This window comes from Episyrphus balteatus, chromosome 1 (genome assembly GCF_945859705.1).
Source record: "Episyrphus balteatus chromosome 1, idEpiBalt1.1, whole genome shotgun sequence".
Taxonomy (NCBI): Eukaryota; Metazoa; Arthropoda; class Insecta; order Diptera; family Syrphidae; genus Episyrphus; species Episyrphus balteatus.
The window spans coordinates 6046910-6062678 of record NC_079134.1 but is presented as its reverse complement, the minus strand read 5'-3'; the positions used below and the strand labels follow the sequence as shown (position 1 = coordinate 6062678).

At 33.9% G+C, this 15769-nt stretch overlaps 3 protein-coding genes across 3 annotated transcripts; 2 read left to right on the top strand and 1 right to left on the bottom strand.

Moving 5' to 3' along the window:
- Positions 1-2472: 2472 nt before the first annotated feature.
- Positions 2473-5840, bottom strand: LOC129906421 (L-2-hydroxyglutarate dehydrogenase, mitochondrial). The gene is made up of 3 exons (XM_055982196.1): positions 5480-5840; positions 4534-5391; positions 2473-2978 (listed from the first exon to the last, which is right to left on the bottom strand). The coding sequence occupies exons 1-3, from the start codon at positions 5584-5586 to the stop codon at positions 2591-2593; spliced, it is 1353 nt and encodes a 450-aa protein (XP_055838171.1). The 5' UTR covers positions 5587-5840; the 3' UTR covers positions 2473-2590.
- Positions 5841-9579: 3739 nt separating this feature from the next.
- Positions 9580-12123, top strand: LOC129906954 (zinc finger protein 473). The gene is made up of 3 exons (XM_055982951.1): positions 9580-9724; positions 9785-10037; positions 10093-12123. Exons 1-3 carry the CDS (start codon positions 9654-9656, stop codon positions 12019-12021), a joined length of 2253 nt encoding a protein of 750 aa, XP_055838926.1. The 5' UTR covers positions 9580-9653; the 3' UTR covers positions 12022-12123.
- A 1489-nt stretch (positions 12124-13612) lies between these two features.
- LOC129906410 (kelch-like protein 3) lies at positions 13613-15607 on the top strand. The gene is made up of 2 exons (XM_055982172.1): positions 13613-14143; positions 14226-15607. Exon 2 carries the CDS (start codon positions 14231-14233, stop codon positions 15596-15598), a length of 1368 nt encoding a protein of 455 aa, XP_055838147.1. The 5' UTR covers positions 13613-14143; positions 14226-14230; the 3' UTR covers positions 15599-15607.
- The last annotated feature ends 162 nt before the right edge of the window (positions 15608-15769 follow it).

The following is a 15769-nucleotide window of genomic DNA, read 5'->3' as shown; positions in this document are numbered from 1 at the left end:
TGTTGTTTGAATTTTAACTTTCAATTTGTATTTCATGCCGAAGGCGATTTTTTTTTTCAACTTGAAATTCGTGCACAGGCCAAATTTTTGAAATAACAGCGGTGAAAAATTTGGCGAATTTTTCATTAGTTTAGTTTAGTTTATTTATTTAGCAGAACTCTGCTATTAAAATTCCAAATTTATAATAATATTAAACTTAAATTCTATGTACATATATACAATTTTTACATTCTTAAGTATAGTTACATTTGATGAATTCAGTTACATATCTTTTAAAATTTTTGAAGTTTGTTTCATTTTTTGCTTCATAAGGAAGTGAATTAAATAAACGACAACCTTTATACAAAATGCTATTTTGTGTAATATTATCTACATAATGAGGAAGTCTAAAATCTTCTCTATTTCTTAGCTCATAAGGCTTAAATAATTAGGCAGTAAATTGTTTTTAATTTTAAACACAAAACATAAAACATTAACAAAAATTCTTTGCTTTACATTCATCCATTGAAGAATATCAAGCATTGTTCTTATAGAGGTAAAACGGTTACATTTAAGAATGATTCGCATAGATTTGTTTTGTAACCGTTGTAATTTTAACAATTCTGAATTAGAACAAAGATACAAAATTGACGAACAATACTCGAAGTGAGGTTTTATCATTACATTATAAATATTTATTGCACACATTACAGATAGTTTGTTTCTTATTCTGTTAAAAAATACATTTTTTTTTGATATTTTTTTGACTAAATTATCAATATGCATATTAAACTTTAATTTGCTATCTATAACTATACCTAAATATTTAATTATTTGCACTTGTTCTATTTTTTCGTTGTCAATCTCCAGGTTCAAGTCGATGTTATATTTTAAGGCCATACACTTCGATTTCGCCACATTGAGTTTTAATTTGTTAGCTTTCAACAATTCGCTGATTCTTTTGAGGTCTTTTTGTAAATGTTTCGTGCAATCTTCGGCGTTTTTCCCCGATATGAAAATAAGTGCATCATCGGCAAAAAGCACAATTTGAGAATGGATAATAACTTCTTTAATGTCGTTGATGTATATGATGAATAGCAGTGCGCCTAAAATCGATCCCTGGGGAACTCCGTAAACTGTTTCGAAGCTGTTTGACAAAACTCCATTCACTGATGTTTTTTGTGTTCTGTTGGATAGGTAGGAGTTAAACCATTTCTGCTCTTCTTCTCTAACTCCATAGCCTCTTAGTTTATCCAATAGTATTTTCCGGTCTATTGTCTCGAAAGCTCTTTTTAGGTCGAGAAAAACAGCACACACAAACTTTTTTTCAGCTATCTCCTCTTTCCAACTTACAAGTACATTATTTAGTGCGGACTCACATGAATGTTTTTTTCGAAAACCAGATTGGTTCTCCAGTAGTAAGTTGTTTTCTTCGAAATAATCTTCAAGTTTCAATGACCTTTTCGTATACTGGGAGAGCGTTGATTGGTCGGAAGTTTTCGCTTTTGTCAGTTCCTACTTGTTAGCATCAACCATAAAGCAAAATAATCGGCCCTATCACGATCCCCGACGCCGACAAATTCGTACTACGAATGCTGAAAAAAAGTACCACTATTCCGTGTGTAAAAAGTGGTATCGTAAGCTCCTAATTTCGTAGTAAATATTTCCACTATGACGTGAATCATGCTACTTTTTTTTAGGATTCATAGTATGAATTTGTTACGTTGGAGCTCGTGATAGGGCCGATTAGAGTGTAGTTTAGTAGAGTGTAAGTTGAATAATTTGTTTTTTAATACTGGAACTATCTTTTGAAAGAAACAGGGTCCACTAACCCGAGGCACCCAAACGTTTATCCATAAATCAATTCAATTTTAAAAATAAAATTATTTTTCAAAAAAGAAAAAAACCCACCAGAGGATTCAATTATGACTTCCTAGAGGGGATATCGAGATTTTTCTGTTTTTTCTTCTCTATATTTAAAACCTAGAAACCAGATTGCAATTTATTTTGTGTTTCTTTGTAAAAGTTCCACCTATGATGTGTGCTAAAATATATAATCATGTCCCAATTTAACGCTCTTACATTTTTCCATGCGAACAAAAGAAATTATTTCTGCGAAATGTTATCATTTCATATTTTAAATTAAGAATCACCAACTATATGATCTCATAAGGTTGTTTTGAATGGTCAACTTATTTCAACAAGTCTCATTGCTTGATCAACGATAGAAAAATTATCATTTTTTCATATAATTAAAAATTAAAGGGACACTGGGACGTATGCGTAACATGTTCTTTCATTAACATTTTGTTGGTCAATATAAAAATTACTAAGGGCTGAATCTGTCTCTTCTCACCTGCATTTGGCAGCTCCTAAAATTTACCTTATATCAATTTTTGCCAGTCGCAAATTAAGAATTCCATCCACTTCACCTAGACATTATTTGGTACAAATCCATAAGATGAAACAAGAAATTTTTTTAAGTAATTAAGCGATTCATTTAGTTAATAAAAACAACAATTTCAATAAAATTAAAAACATTTTACAAAAAAAAAATCATAAATCTTGCTCTGCAAGTCGTTGCAAAAAATTAATTATTCATATTTCATCTTCATGCTCGTATATTAAATTCTTTTTCAATTTTATCAGCTACCATTTTGGCAATAGCTAAGGAACTAGTTGCTCCTGGCGATGGAGCATTCCTACAATGCAATACATTCTGAGACAAAGCTCCACTTCCCGTGCCTTTGTCAAATACAAAATCATCTACCAAATTGCCTTCGATATCGAGTGCTTGAGCTCGAACACCAGCTGGTCCTCTCGAAATATCATATTCGTTTATATTGGGTATGTATTTTTGTAAATCCTTCACTTGCAATGGGATGAATGCAGATTTTGAAATCTCACATAGTCCAAATGTGATGTTCTTCATTGCCATCTTAATGAAACCGGGATATCTCAGAGCATCAGCAAGTTCGAAAGGATTGATGTCACCCCACCTGAAAGATAAAATTGAAACATGTTCCAAAATGATTACTTAGTAGAGGAAGCGGGTCAAAATTCTAACTTCAAAATTCTGTTTTTTTTTAACGAAAATTCTGTTTTTCAAAATCCTCTTTTTTTTCAAAATAACATTTAATTAAAGTTTTTTTTGCATTTACCAATTAAAATAGTAGGCACGCATCTAGGAATATATATATTTCGGATAGAAAAGTTTCCATTTATTTTTTGTTGCATCTAATATACTCAAAAACAGCGTGCCTGGACATGTCCAAAACTCAAAAACTGATATTCAAATGACTTAAAAACAAATTAAATACAATTATTTTTTAGTATTTCTTTTCTTAACACCACTTATACACAATATTCTTTTTAAATTTGTACATCTCTTACAAACAAAATTATTCCAATCAAGCAGTCGAGTTCGAGCTCCTATTAAACTTAACTTCTTAAATTATATATAACTAAAATCTTAAAAACTAAAATAAGGAAGTGAATTATTTTATAAAACAACAAAAAGCGAGCATCATTTCTTTTGGAGCCGTGGAATTAATTAACAACCAGCAACAAAATCTAATCGGCACAGTGACACCGTTCAACATTTGGTATAAATGTATATCGGCGTCACTGTGCCGACTTGCTTTTGTTGCTGGTTGATTCCACGAGTCCAAAGAAAAAATGATTCTGCACACAGTTGTAGTTTTTATAAAATATTTCATTTCATATTGATATTATGTTGTTTTTTTTACATTAATAAAAGTTGTCCCAAGAAAAATGACGCTTCTACCAACATTTCTTAAAAGGGTCAATAAATTAATCATCTAACGTACAAATGGTGCTGCAAGCAGTTTTTAAAGTTGATATTATATAGATTTATCATTCCACACCTATTTTTATGGATATATATTTTAATGTTTGTTATAAGAAATTGGGTTCTGAGCCAAGAAATAAAATTATATTTGATTTATTTAAGACTTATTATCTTAATATAATGATACAGCATTCACATTGATCACACTTGATAGTTTAGTGGGGTTGGTTTCCTAGTGTGCGCACAGGCAGCCGACTAAGTAGTCGGTTTGTTAGGAAATATTTTAGTTTGAAGGCAATTGTGTAGCAAAACAAACTTTTTTTTCGATCAAACCAACTTTTTAATCGGCCGTTACTTAATCGTTGTAGTTTGCGCGCTTTCATACATTTTCATACTGATTAAGAGACCGGCTAAACTGTCGGCCGATAGAAAGTCTGTAGTGTGCGCGGGCTCTAAAAACCGTTTTTTAATATTTTCAAATTCAAATTTCAGAACATTTTGCGAGAATATGATTAAGAGACCGGCTAAACTGTCGGCCGATAGAAAGTCTGTAGTGTGCGCGAGCTCTAAAAACCGTTTTTTAATATTTTCAAATTCAAATTTTAGAACATTTTGCGAGAATATGGTTTTACAGAACTCTGCAAAAATTGAAATTATTTTTTTGCAGAATTTTGTAAAACAGAAAAACATAAACAGAATTTTAAGAAGCAGAATTTTTGATCCCAACCTTTTAGTAGACTTACTTGTATCCTTCTCGTTTAAAAGCTAGCACAGCATTTGGTCCCAGCCAAACACTGCCATCCATTCGAGGTGTAAAATGAACTCCAAGGAAAGGCAGTTTCGGATTCGGCACCGGGTATATATTCCCCTTAACCATGTGACATTTCTCCGGTGTCAATAGGAGATATTCCCCTCGGAATGGCACGATTTTGGGGTCTTTCGAACAACCCGTCAATCCAGCCAGAATATCCGACTGTAGACCACCACAGGTCAGAACATATCGTGTCTGAATACGCTGGTGAGCCATAGTTCCCTGAATTGTCACCGGATATTCGGCATTAGTTGGTGTCTCATTGAATTTATTAACTTTAAAGTTGAGGAAGACTTTTCCTCCAGCTTGTTTAAAATCAGTGGCATAATATTCTGTAACCAATGCCCAATCAACTATTCCCGTCTGTGGCGACCACAGAGCCTTGACACCCTTGCAATAAGGTTCAATTTCAGGAATCTTTGAACCATCAATCATTTGCAGGTCAGGTACTTCGTTTTTGATTCCACGTTCATGCAAATCATGCAATCGACCGACTTCTTCCTGGTCAGTAGCAACTATAAGCTTGCCAACCTTTTTGTAGGGTATATTTCGTTCGTCCAAGTATTTGTAAGACAACTTTAACCCTTCAACGCATAATTTAGCCTTGAGTGAGCCCGGTTTATAGTAAATACCGGCATGAATCACCCCACTATTGTGACCACTCTGATGGAATGCTAATTTTCTTTCCTTTTCTAACACAGCGATTTTCAAATGAGGGTTTCGCAAAAGTATCTCACGTGCTGATGCCACACCAACAATGCCCCCACCCACAACCACAAGGTCATACTGGCTGAATAGAAATTTTTTTAAATTTTGAATTAATTCAACAACAACAAAAAAGAAAAGATAAACAAAAATGATTCAGCAAGTTTATTTACTTATCTATTTTAGCAGAGTTCATCGACTGTAGGCGGGTAAATGTTCCCAAATTTGTAGTCAATCTTGAGAACAAAATTGGTAATTTCGAATTTCTGATAACAGACATGGTTAATTATTGTGCGACGGAGTTTTGAATATTACTTGAATAAATTTCAAGAATTGTAAAGGGTTTTTTTTTTCTTTTCTCAAAGGACCTTGATTGACCTTTTTGTCATTCCTCTCAGACCACACCACCCACAATTATATAAAATAGGGGATATCACCAAATCAACAAAGCGTAGTAAAACAACGCGTACAAGTGTTTTCTTTGGAGAATTTGTGATTTTGGATTTTTTTCGGTACTCTGCAAAATTATGACATGTTGTGAAATGTCAAAAAAAAAACTCAGCGAAAAAAAAACAGCTGATTACTTTCTGCTATTCGTTTTGGGCGACATCTATCAAAACGGATAGGTACATTTAGAGCAGCGTTGCCAGCATATGTTTTTATTTTTTATTAAAAAAAATTATTAAAATATTTTTGAACGTTGCGTTGCACATAGGGGTATTTACCAATTTTACGCGGACAAAATTATTTTTCGGGTTTATCTTCATCAACAAGGTAAAAGCTTGTATTTAGTGCTGGAATAAAGTGCTTTAAGTGTTGATTTCAATGAAAACATTTTTCTTCCTAAAGCCTGGTACGCTGCTCGCGCTAAATTTTAGCTCCCATACAAATTATCGAAAATTTTTAGCCAAGATACAATCGATCCCATACAAGTTATCGATAACTTGTATGGGAATTTTATCTCAGCTAAAATTTAGCGCGAGCAGCGTACCAGGCTTAAACCACTTTTTGATCAAACAAAAAAGTGTCAAGAATGGATCCCAATGGTTTGTTAAAACGTTTATAAATGGAGTTCTGTTAATGGTATCGACAAGATAAAGGTCTTAAAATCTAGGAGAAATCATAAGGATTCAGGTAAAGTTATCTCGTTACCAACACAGAAATTTACTTTTTTTACGATTAATTTATATTAAGATTCAACATATCACTTTTTTATTTATAAAGTAATACAACATTTAGATACAACATCTAGTAGACAGTTTCGTATCTCCTTATCAATATTCCATAAAAACTTTTTTCTACATCCACTTCAAAAAAATAGTACTTAAGCACAGTCGCTAAATTACAAAAAAAAAATTAATTTTATCTTTGGGCTGAAAACTTTGAACTCTAGACCGCTGCTGTTAGTCACCTGAAGTGATAATCAATTTTAAAACTATAAGAAAATGCTAAGCAAGTTATCTACTTTTAGTAGGATATTGATTTTTTTCGTTTGTATCAGTTTAAAATTTCGTGTTTTGTCCGCCTAAATTGACTAAATACCCCTATGTGCGTTGCCTAATTTGCACAACAGCTTCTGTAAATAGTGCCTACGTTCTGTAACTTAGTTGAGAACTTCTCGCATCGAAAAATTTTGAAACAAAAATTCCGTACGTTTCTCTATTTGGAAAAATAACCTGTCTCTGTATCTCGATGTGAGAAGCAACCCTTAAAATTTTTTATTCCATTGGAATTATTGGAAACTGTCAAAAAAAAGGGAAAATATTTGTACCTTTGGCCATTAAAGGTCATATAGACATAGTTTTACAATAAATATCCCAAAGCTCGGTAGTCCGAAGGTAGAGCAGTCGGTCAGCTAGTGGAGGGTACCGAGTTCAAGTCACAGTTAGGGCATGTAATTTTTTTTTTTCTTTAAAATTCTTTTTTTTATGTTAAAAATTTAAGTGACACAAAAATAAATTACAGTGAACACTTTTTCAGAAGTAACATCTCACATTTAATGCAAGATTATCAAATTTTTTTCAAATATCTTACTTTCTCGCATCCTTTTTGCTTGTGGGTAATTTTAGCAGTTCAATCGAGAAATTATCTCGATAATTTTCTTACAGACACAGTTTTATTCACATTTTTCCAGTCTGTCAAGCATTTTGATTCAGAAATGTTTCAAGGCGAGAAAATTTTGTTTATAGAAACAATCGAATGTGAGAAAATGATTTTTGTGTCGATTCACATTATTTTTGTTCCGATTTGCGTGTTTCATGCGAGAAATTTTTCGATGCGAGAGCTATAGAACGTAGGCATAGATTAGAACTTGCTTCAAAATTTAATTGCTTATAGAAGTTCGAAATTTTTAACAACTTCTAATAAATTGTTTAAACACTTAACCGAGGAAAACTTCGACTAAGGAACTTATAGAAGCTTTACCGAAATTACCAAGTTTTGTATTTGTTTTGGTTTTGAAATTGAATAATCATGCTCGAACATTTTGTTGTTTTGACATAATTGAGCCCAGCTAACAATGTTGGTGGTATAAAGATTACAGAAGCAACAGTTACATCTGTAAAGCTTTTCAGAAGCAAAATTGTTAGTCGGGAGATAAACTGTATATTAAGGGCGATGTGACGAAGAGCTCTGCCATTGCCATCTGTCAAAAACAACTTTACACTATTGTATTTTTATGTTGCAAAGTTGCAATAGGGTTACCGTTCGCGTACACTAAAGGCTTGGCCACACCAGAGGGTACGCGGTAGAGGTACAGGTAACGGTACGGGTATTTGTATGGAAAAAATTCCAAACTGACACATCAACGTTCGGGTGTGGAATTTTTTTAATACAAATATCGTTGCCGCTACCCGTACCGCTACCGCGTACCCTCCGGTGTGGCCAATCCTAAAAACCGAATTATCGGCCGACATCGGGTCGGAACTACTAGGACGACTTTCTCGGACGATCGTCTGCATACACTGCTTCTGGTCTATTACCTCGCTGCCGGTCTGTATTCTGACTTTATGAAACTTGAAGTGCATATAATAATTGTTTTCAATGGAATATTTTGAAGAAATTTATATTTTTGAAAATTCATACCGCCAATTTTTGCAAAGAAAAGGCTTTTAGCAATATCTATGTATAAATCAACCCGACAACGGACGAAAAATCCAAACAAGTTCGGATTATGCCGGTTGATCGGTTACTATCGGGCGTCAACGTACGTCAACGGACGATGTCACTTTCAGTGGTGTACGCACTCTCTTTTCTTTATATGTGCTTGGTTCTATCGGCCGAGTTCGGCCGACAACGCCCGACTATAATTCGGCCGATGACGGATTTGGTGTACGCGAGCCGTTAGGGTATAGCTAAATTGCAAGACTTTTGTGTAAAATTTTGGTCCATATATTTTGTTGTTGTAGTGTTGTAAGATTCTACACCTTTGCACTTTTGCAATAACCCTATTGTATTTTATTTTTGCAACAGGATTAGGGAAAAGCAAACGTTAAAAAAAATTGTAATCTTTATATTTGGCTGTTTAAGTTTAAGAAAATATTACACTTTTGCACTTTTGCCACGATACAAGACCATTTCCATCGAATCGTGAATGCCCCTAGTATTTTGTTTGTGTTTTCAACCAGACTACTGAGTTTTGCTTTGCATTATGAATGAATACCACCCTAAAGGCTTGGCCACACCGGAGGGTATGCGGTAGAGGTACGGGTAGCGGTAACGATATTTGTATGAAAAAAATTCCACATCTGAACGTTGATATGTCAGTTTGGAATTTTTTTCATACAAGTACCGTTACCTCTACCCGTACCGCTACCGCATACCCTCCGGTGTGGCCAAGCCTTAAAGGCTTGGCCACATTGGAGGGTATGCGGTAGCGGTACGGGTAGCGGTGAGGGTACTTGTATGAAAACAATTCCAAACTGACACATCAACGTTCAGGTGTGGAATTTTTTTAGTACAAATATCGTTACCGCTATACCGCATACCCTCCGGTGTGGCCAAGCCTTAAGGCTTGGCCACACCGGAGGGTACGCGGTAGCGGTACGGGTAGCGGCAACGATATTTGTATTAAAAAAATTCCACACCCGAACGTTGATGTGTCAGTTTGGAATTTTTTCCATACAAATACCCGTACCGTTACCTGTACCTCTACCGCGTACCCTCCGGTGTGGCCAAGCCTTTAATGCTTTGAATTTTCGGGATAGAAAAGAACTACCTCACTGAACAAACCTATTTCTATTATGACAGCTGACAGATCTCGCGAAATGTCAACCAAAAAGTTTGTAAACAAAAACAAAAATTCTTGAATCAGTGGGTTTTGTTTTTAATTTTTATTAAAAAACAAAAATGCCCTCATTTTGCGTAATTTCCAATTGCCAAGATAAATACAAACATTCAGAAAATATTTCATTTCACAAGTAAGTTAAAAAAATAACTTTTTCCTTAAGTACAATCGCTTATAAATTGCTCTTTAAAAGATTCCCACACAGTCGAAAAGATCTCCTCGAAAAATGGATTGAATTTGCCAATCGTGAACCCGATTGGAAACCATCCAAATGGAGTGCAATATGTAGTCGACATTTTGCCATTGATGATTTTCGTAATGTTAATTCTAGAAAAACCTTAAAAAAGACTGCAATTCCTACAATAAAAAGTACTACATGGAATGATCAATCTGATGAACAATTGCCACCATGTCTAACACTTCAAAATCACGAAAAAGACTTGAAGGTAGGTTTTCTCTTGTTCTCTTTTAGTTAGTAGTTGTAACTTAGTTCATGTTTAGATCCCTGAAAGTAACTGTCGCCTCTGTGGAATCTGTTGCCGTCCAGTTGCGACTTTTGCAACAAACTTCGAAATCTTCGGCATGATTCAAAAATGTTTTCCCACTCTCAACATCCAATTGGATGATAATTTACCAAAAGACATGTGTTCAGGTTGTTTAAAGCGACTTAATAGCTTCTCAGAGTTTGTTGACACAGTTCTGAATACTCAAAAGCACCTCCATGGAACAATTCGGAGTGAGAAATTCATTAAACCACCTGAAAGACAATTAAAAATAAAACAAGAACCAGTTGTAAATGTTAAACAAGAAGTTGCCGAACACTTTGATAGTTTCCTTAGCGATGAACTCGAAGAAGAACAAGATTGCGAACAAAAGTTCTCTTTCTGTGACTTTCCCATGCTCAATACCCAAGACATTATCAACAATTGTGACATTATGGAAATCATTAATCTCGATGATCCATTTATCGATATTCCAGATGATGAAAATGGCAATGAAATTGGGGATATAGTTAATCCGGGACTATTTACACCTAAATCTTTGATTTCTTCAAAACTTGATTCGATTAATTTGGTCCATGAACATAATTATGCTATGCCAATTGAATGCAAGGAATCTATTAATCTCACAAATGTTTATAAGACTGAAAAGATGGAAGACAAAGATGACCATGATGTGGTGGCTAGTAGTCTTCCACCAGACACTTTAATCACAGCCAAACCGAAATTCTCCAACAATTCAGAGTCTACTATAATTGGCAATGATTTACAATTTTCACACAACTCATCGGCATCTTCGGGAGGAAAACTGATGGTGACATCGGTGAGCGATTTGTTGCCACGTCCAAAAGTCGAGGCGAATGTTAAAAAGCCAAATATTGTTGTGCTAAATGAAAGTATTGTTAAGACGGCATCGGCTTTTCAATTGCATCCTTGTTGCATGTGCCAGTCGCAGTTCTTCTCTGCTGAAGGTTTGAGTCATCATGTTGCTAAAACTCATTTTCCAATGGTCACATTGCCTCCAAATAATGATTCCCCTTCAATTCCCATTCCTCCATCGAATGATTCCCCGGAACAAGTCATTCAAGAGAAAGTTGATGCCAAATCCATAATTTGTCCCACCTGTTCGAGTTGCTTTTCCAACATACATGATCTCATCAAGCATAAAAACAAAACTCACTCTAAGTTAATAGGGAAGAGGAGGAAACGTGGCCGAGAGTGTCCCTGTTGTTTAAAGTTCTTTATCAGTCAAATGGCATTGAAAAACCATCGGAATTTTGTTTGTCTGTCGAAGATGAATTCGTGTCAGAAAACTTTTAAATGCCGTTGGTGTTCCAAAGACACTTTTAGCCATTGGAGAATCTATCGAAATCATGCTTCTCGTTGCAAGAAGTTAAAAAACTCAAATAAATCGAAAAAGATCAATAAAGTCACAAAGATTGTTTCAAAAACAAAAGTTCCTCAAAAACCTTCTTCGAATGAAATTTTCAATCTTCTTTGCCTTGGTTGCAATAAGACTTTCAAATCGGTAGATGACTTTCGGTTGCATTATATTGAAGAAAAGTGCAAACTTCAACCGTCAGCAGATCAGGTGCTAGCATTTTGTCGAACATGTAATCGACCAATAACTAAATTTGCTAAATTACGAATTCATCGACATTTTCAGTATTCTTTGAAGTATTTTTGTAAGGAATGTCCGAAGGAATTTAAGAATTCAAAACTATTGGCACAACATCGTATAACACATTCGAATGTTCGCAAGCATAAATGTCAATTGTGCGAGAAGGCATTTAAGAGAAATTGTGGATTACAACAGCATATAAAAGCGATACATTTGAAATTGAAACCACACGAGTGTGGGGTGTGTAAGAGACATTTTGCTTTGAAAGGGGATATGTTGCGGTGTAAACATTCTGTGCTGACACTGTAAATGGTGTTTCTATTTGTAAATATTTGTATTTTGTTTTGTACTACTTTTAATTTAAATTAAATGTAATTTAAAAAAAAAGCTCAAAAAAATTGTTTTTTATTCAATTACACGCATGTAAGATATTGGGGATTTTTTAAATGCAACATACATGATCCAACAATGTATGCAAAATCTGAACAATTCATACATAATTTCAAATATCAGGAATTTTTATTATTAATATCCAGGTATCGGGCCACTGATTATGGAATATCAAGTCGATATCTTCCTTTCGACTCTCTTCGTATTGCTAAATTATGGAATTCGAATTGAAAATTTCCAATATAGCGGCGAAATGGAAATATTCGCTTCGAATTCGAATAATTGAGCAATGCGAGGCAAGATGAAAGGAAGATCTAGAAATTTAAACGATTGACTTGGTTGGTATTCCATAATCAAGCCATAAAATCAATTTCTTATGTCGCGTTGTGTCACGTGGTGTCGCGCTGTGTCGCGTTGTGTCGCTTTATGTCGCGTTGTGTCGCATTATGTCGCGTTGTGTCGCGTTGTGTCGCTTTGTGTCGCGTTGTGTCGCTTTATGTCGCATTGTTTCGCGTTGTGTCGTTTTGTGTCGCGTTGTGTCGCGTTATGTCGCATTGTGTCGCGTTGTGTCGTTTTGTGTCGCGTTGTGTCGCGTTATGTCGCATTGTGTCGCGTCATGTCGCATTGTGTCGCGTCGTGTCGCGTTGTGTCGCGTCGTGTCGCGTCGTGTCGCGTCGTGTCGCGTCGTGTCGCGTTGTGTCGCGTTATGTCGCATTGTTTCGCGTTGTATCACGTTCATAAAATTCAAGAAGACAAAACCAATTAAAGTGACAAAAGATGTTTTATTTTTAGTAGAAGTAATTAAAATGACAAATCGACCTATTCTGCCCCACTGTGCATCGTGTCGCTCGCGTTGTGTCGCGTCGTGTCGGGAAAACTTCAGAGATCAAAATCTTTCTTAAACAAGGCAACCTACATAAAAAGACTAAGAAAACCAATGGTATATAAGACAAAGTTAAAGTTGTATTTTGAATCTCCTTTTTTATATTCCATTTATGAACAGCTAGTCTAGCAATCTGGCTTATGATAATTTTTCCTTTGACAAAACTCATATTTTATCCAATGAAATTCTTGTAGTAATAATCAACAAAGTTCATGATGTTTCAATTAATATGAAAATATTTATTTATCGTATAATTTTGTCAATTTAACAAAATGTTACGTATACGCCATAGAAAGCATTTCATTCAAGTTTTCTTATACTTACCACAGAATGAAATTATAATTTTTGGACCATTCAAAGACAAATGGTACAAATGAATTTCTCATAATCAATATTTAATAAAGATTAATGAAAGATAAGTCCTCAGTTGAACAGTTTTTTACATTTTATTGAGTGAATCATATTTGAAATAATCTACAATTTGTTTTCGTCACTAAAAAATAGAGAGTAGCAATAGAGTAAAAACAGAGAGTATTGTATACATATTAACAAATGAGAAGATATGAGAGTTTGAGCTAAAAACCCCAACCCTTTGTTTATAAATGCGATTGTATCAGATTGCACATTTTAGTTCTAGCTACATAGGTCTGAATGCAGTCTATTAGGGGTGTAGAAAGAGCTAAAGCTTTGTAAATATTTTAATTGCGCTTTTTTATAAGATAAATATTTGTCACAACGACAAAACGACTACGTGCTTATATTTTTAATTTTGTTCGATAACATCCAAAGAAGTTTACTTGATGTATAATAAAATCATATATGAAGTAAAAACAAAATGCAATAAAGCCAATGTGATATAAAATAATTGACCAATGATCTCATCATTTGTGTGTTTTTGATTTGTAAAAATTGTTTTTTAAAATGTATAAAAAGAAGTTATAAACAAAAGTTTTGTATGGTAGCATCGACAACATTAAGCTATCTACTTAGTATTCGATAATCATTTTTTGATAGTTCGATAAACAATCGATAATAACCTTGAAACAAAAGCGATTTAATCTTATCAAATTAATATACTAATGACAATGAGGAACCGATGAAAACAGAAAAAACTTAACAAGATTTTTATCAAAAAAAAAATCTTTTATCAAGAGGAAGGTAAGTTATCGATAACACTATGCGATAACCTTGCGAGAATCTATTTGATAAATAAATACGTTTTTTGAATTTATCGGTATAGGTACTATGTCTGCCCAAAATTCATCTCAAGAAAACATCGAAAAAACCATGTTTAACTGTACGCAACACGAAACGATTTTATTCGATAACATACTGAATTTATATGAAAAGAATGAACACTGTGACACTATAATGAACATCGGAAGGGGAAAAAACTGCGTAATTATTCAAGCTCATCGAATTGTTCTTTGTTCATTCAGTCAATTTTTTATGAAAGCATTTAACGGTGATGGCCAAGACACTGTAAGAGGAAACGTATTGGAACTAAAAGACATCGAATCTTCGATACTAAAACCAATAATCGATTTCATGTATTCGGGTTCAATAGAATTGACTCTTGACTCGGTTGAAAGATATTTGCGAGCTGCATGTTTTCTAGATATAAAAACTTTAGCTGAAGTTTGTTGTGAATTTATTTCGAAAAACCATAAATCTCGATATGGTTATCGCTTATCGAAAGAGTCGGAATCTCTTTCGATCGATCAACCAAGTTGTTCCCAAGTTGTAGAAGACCAAAACTCACTAAAAACGACACCCATCAATAAGCTTCAAATTGTAGAAATTTCTAAAACAGATGAAATTAGAATTCAAAGCTATAATCGGGAAGTTAAGTCTTGGTCAGTAGAAAAATTGATTCTTCTATCGAAAAAGAAGAACAAATGTTCAACAATTGTTATCGATCAGAAATTGATTGTGGTTGGAGGAATAGACAGTAATGAAAAATGTATATCAAATAGTGTTGAATGTTTAGATCTTGATACATTTAAGTGGAGTGATTTGTCTCCAATGAAATATAGTCGATGTTTCCCTAAATTAGCACATCTTCAAGGGAATTTATGTGTTTTTGGTGGTTCCGATAAAGATCATTTTGAAGCTTCTATAGAACTATATAACTTTGCTACAACTCAGTGGAATACTGTCAAATCACCGTTTCAAATAACACAAAAAAGTGAAATCGCTGCTCATAATGGAATTTTATATATACTTGATTTTTATAGCGGTCATTTGAACACTTATGACGTTTTATCAAACAAATGGACATCAAATACTATTGAAAAAGATTTTATAAGTGATTTTGGGTTAGTTGCAGTTGAGGGATTTTTATACTTAATTGGAGGAAGTTTGGAAAAAACTTTTAAACGTTACAATCTTTCCAATGATACATGGAATGTATTAGCAGCACTGACACATGATTGTTGTGATAATATAAAAACGACAATTTTTGAAAATAATATTGTGATTTATGCAAAAGCTATCGATAACAATGTGATTGTTGAATTATATAATTTTGAAACTAATTCATGGAGTGCTTTGAATTCTTTTTCAATAGATGGCGCTTTTAAAGTTTCGGCAATTTATACTGTTAATGCTTAAGCCACAAATTTCGTACAAATAAAAAGAATTTAAAATTAAGAGATTCGATTTTAGGAGTGTGATAAATTTTTACTTAAGGCCCAACTTATTCACACTCGATTTTTTTTAAAGATGCCATTTAAAACGAAATTTTAAAATTCGTATGAGATTTGACATATTTTTTGATATTTA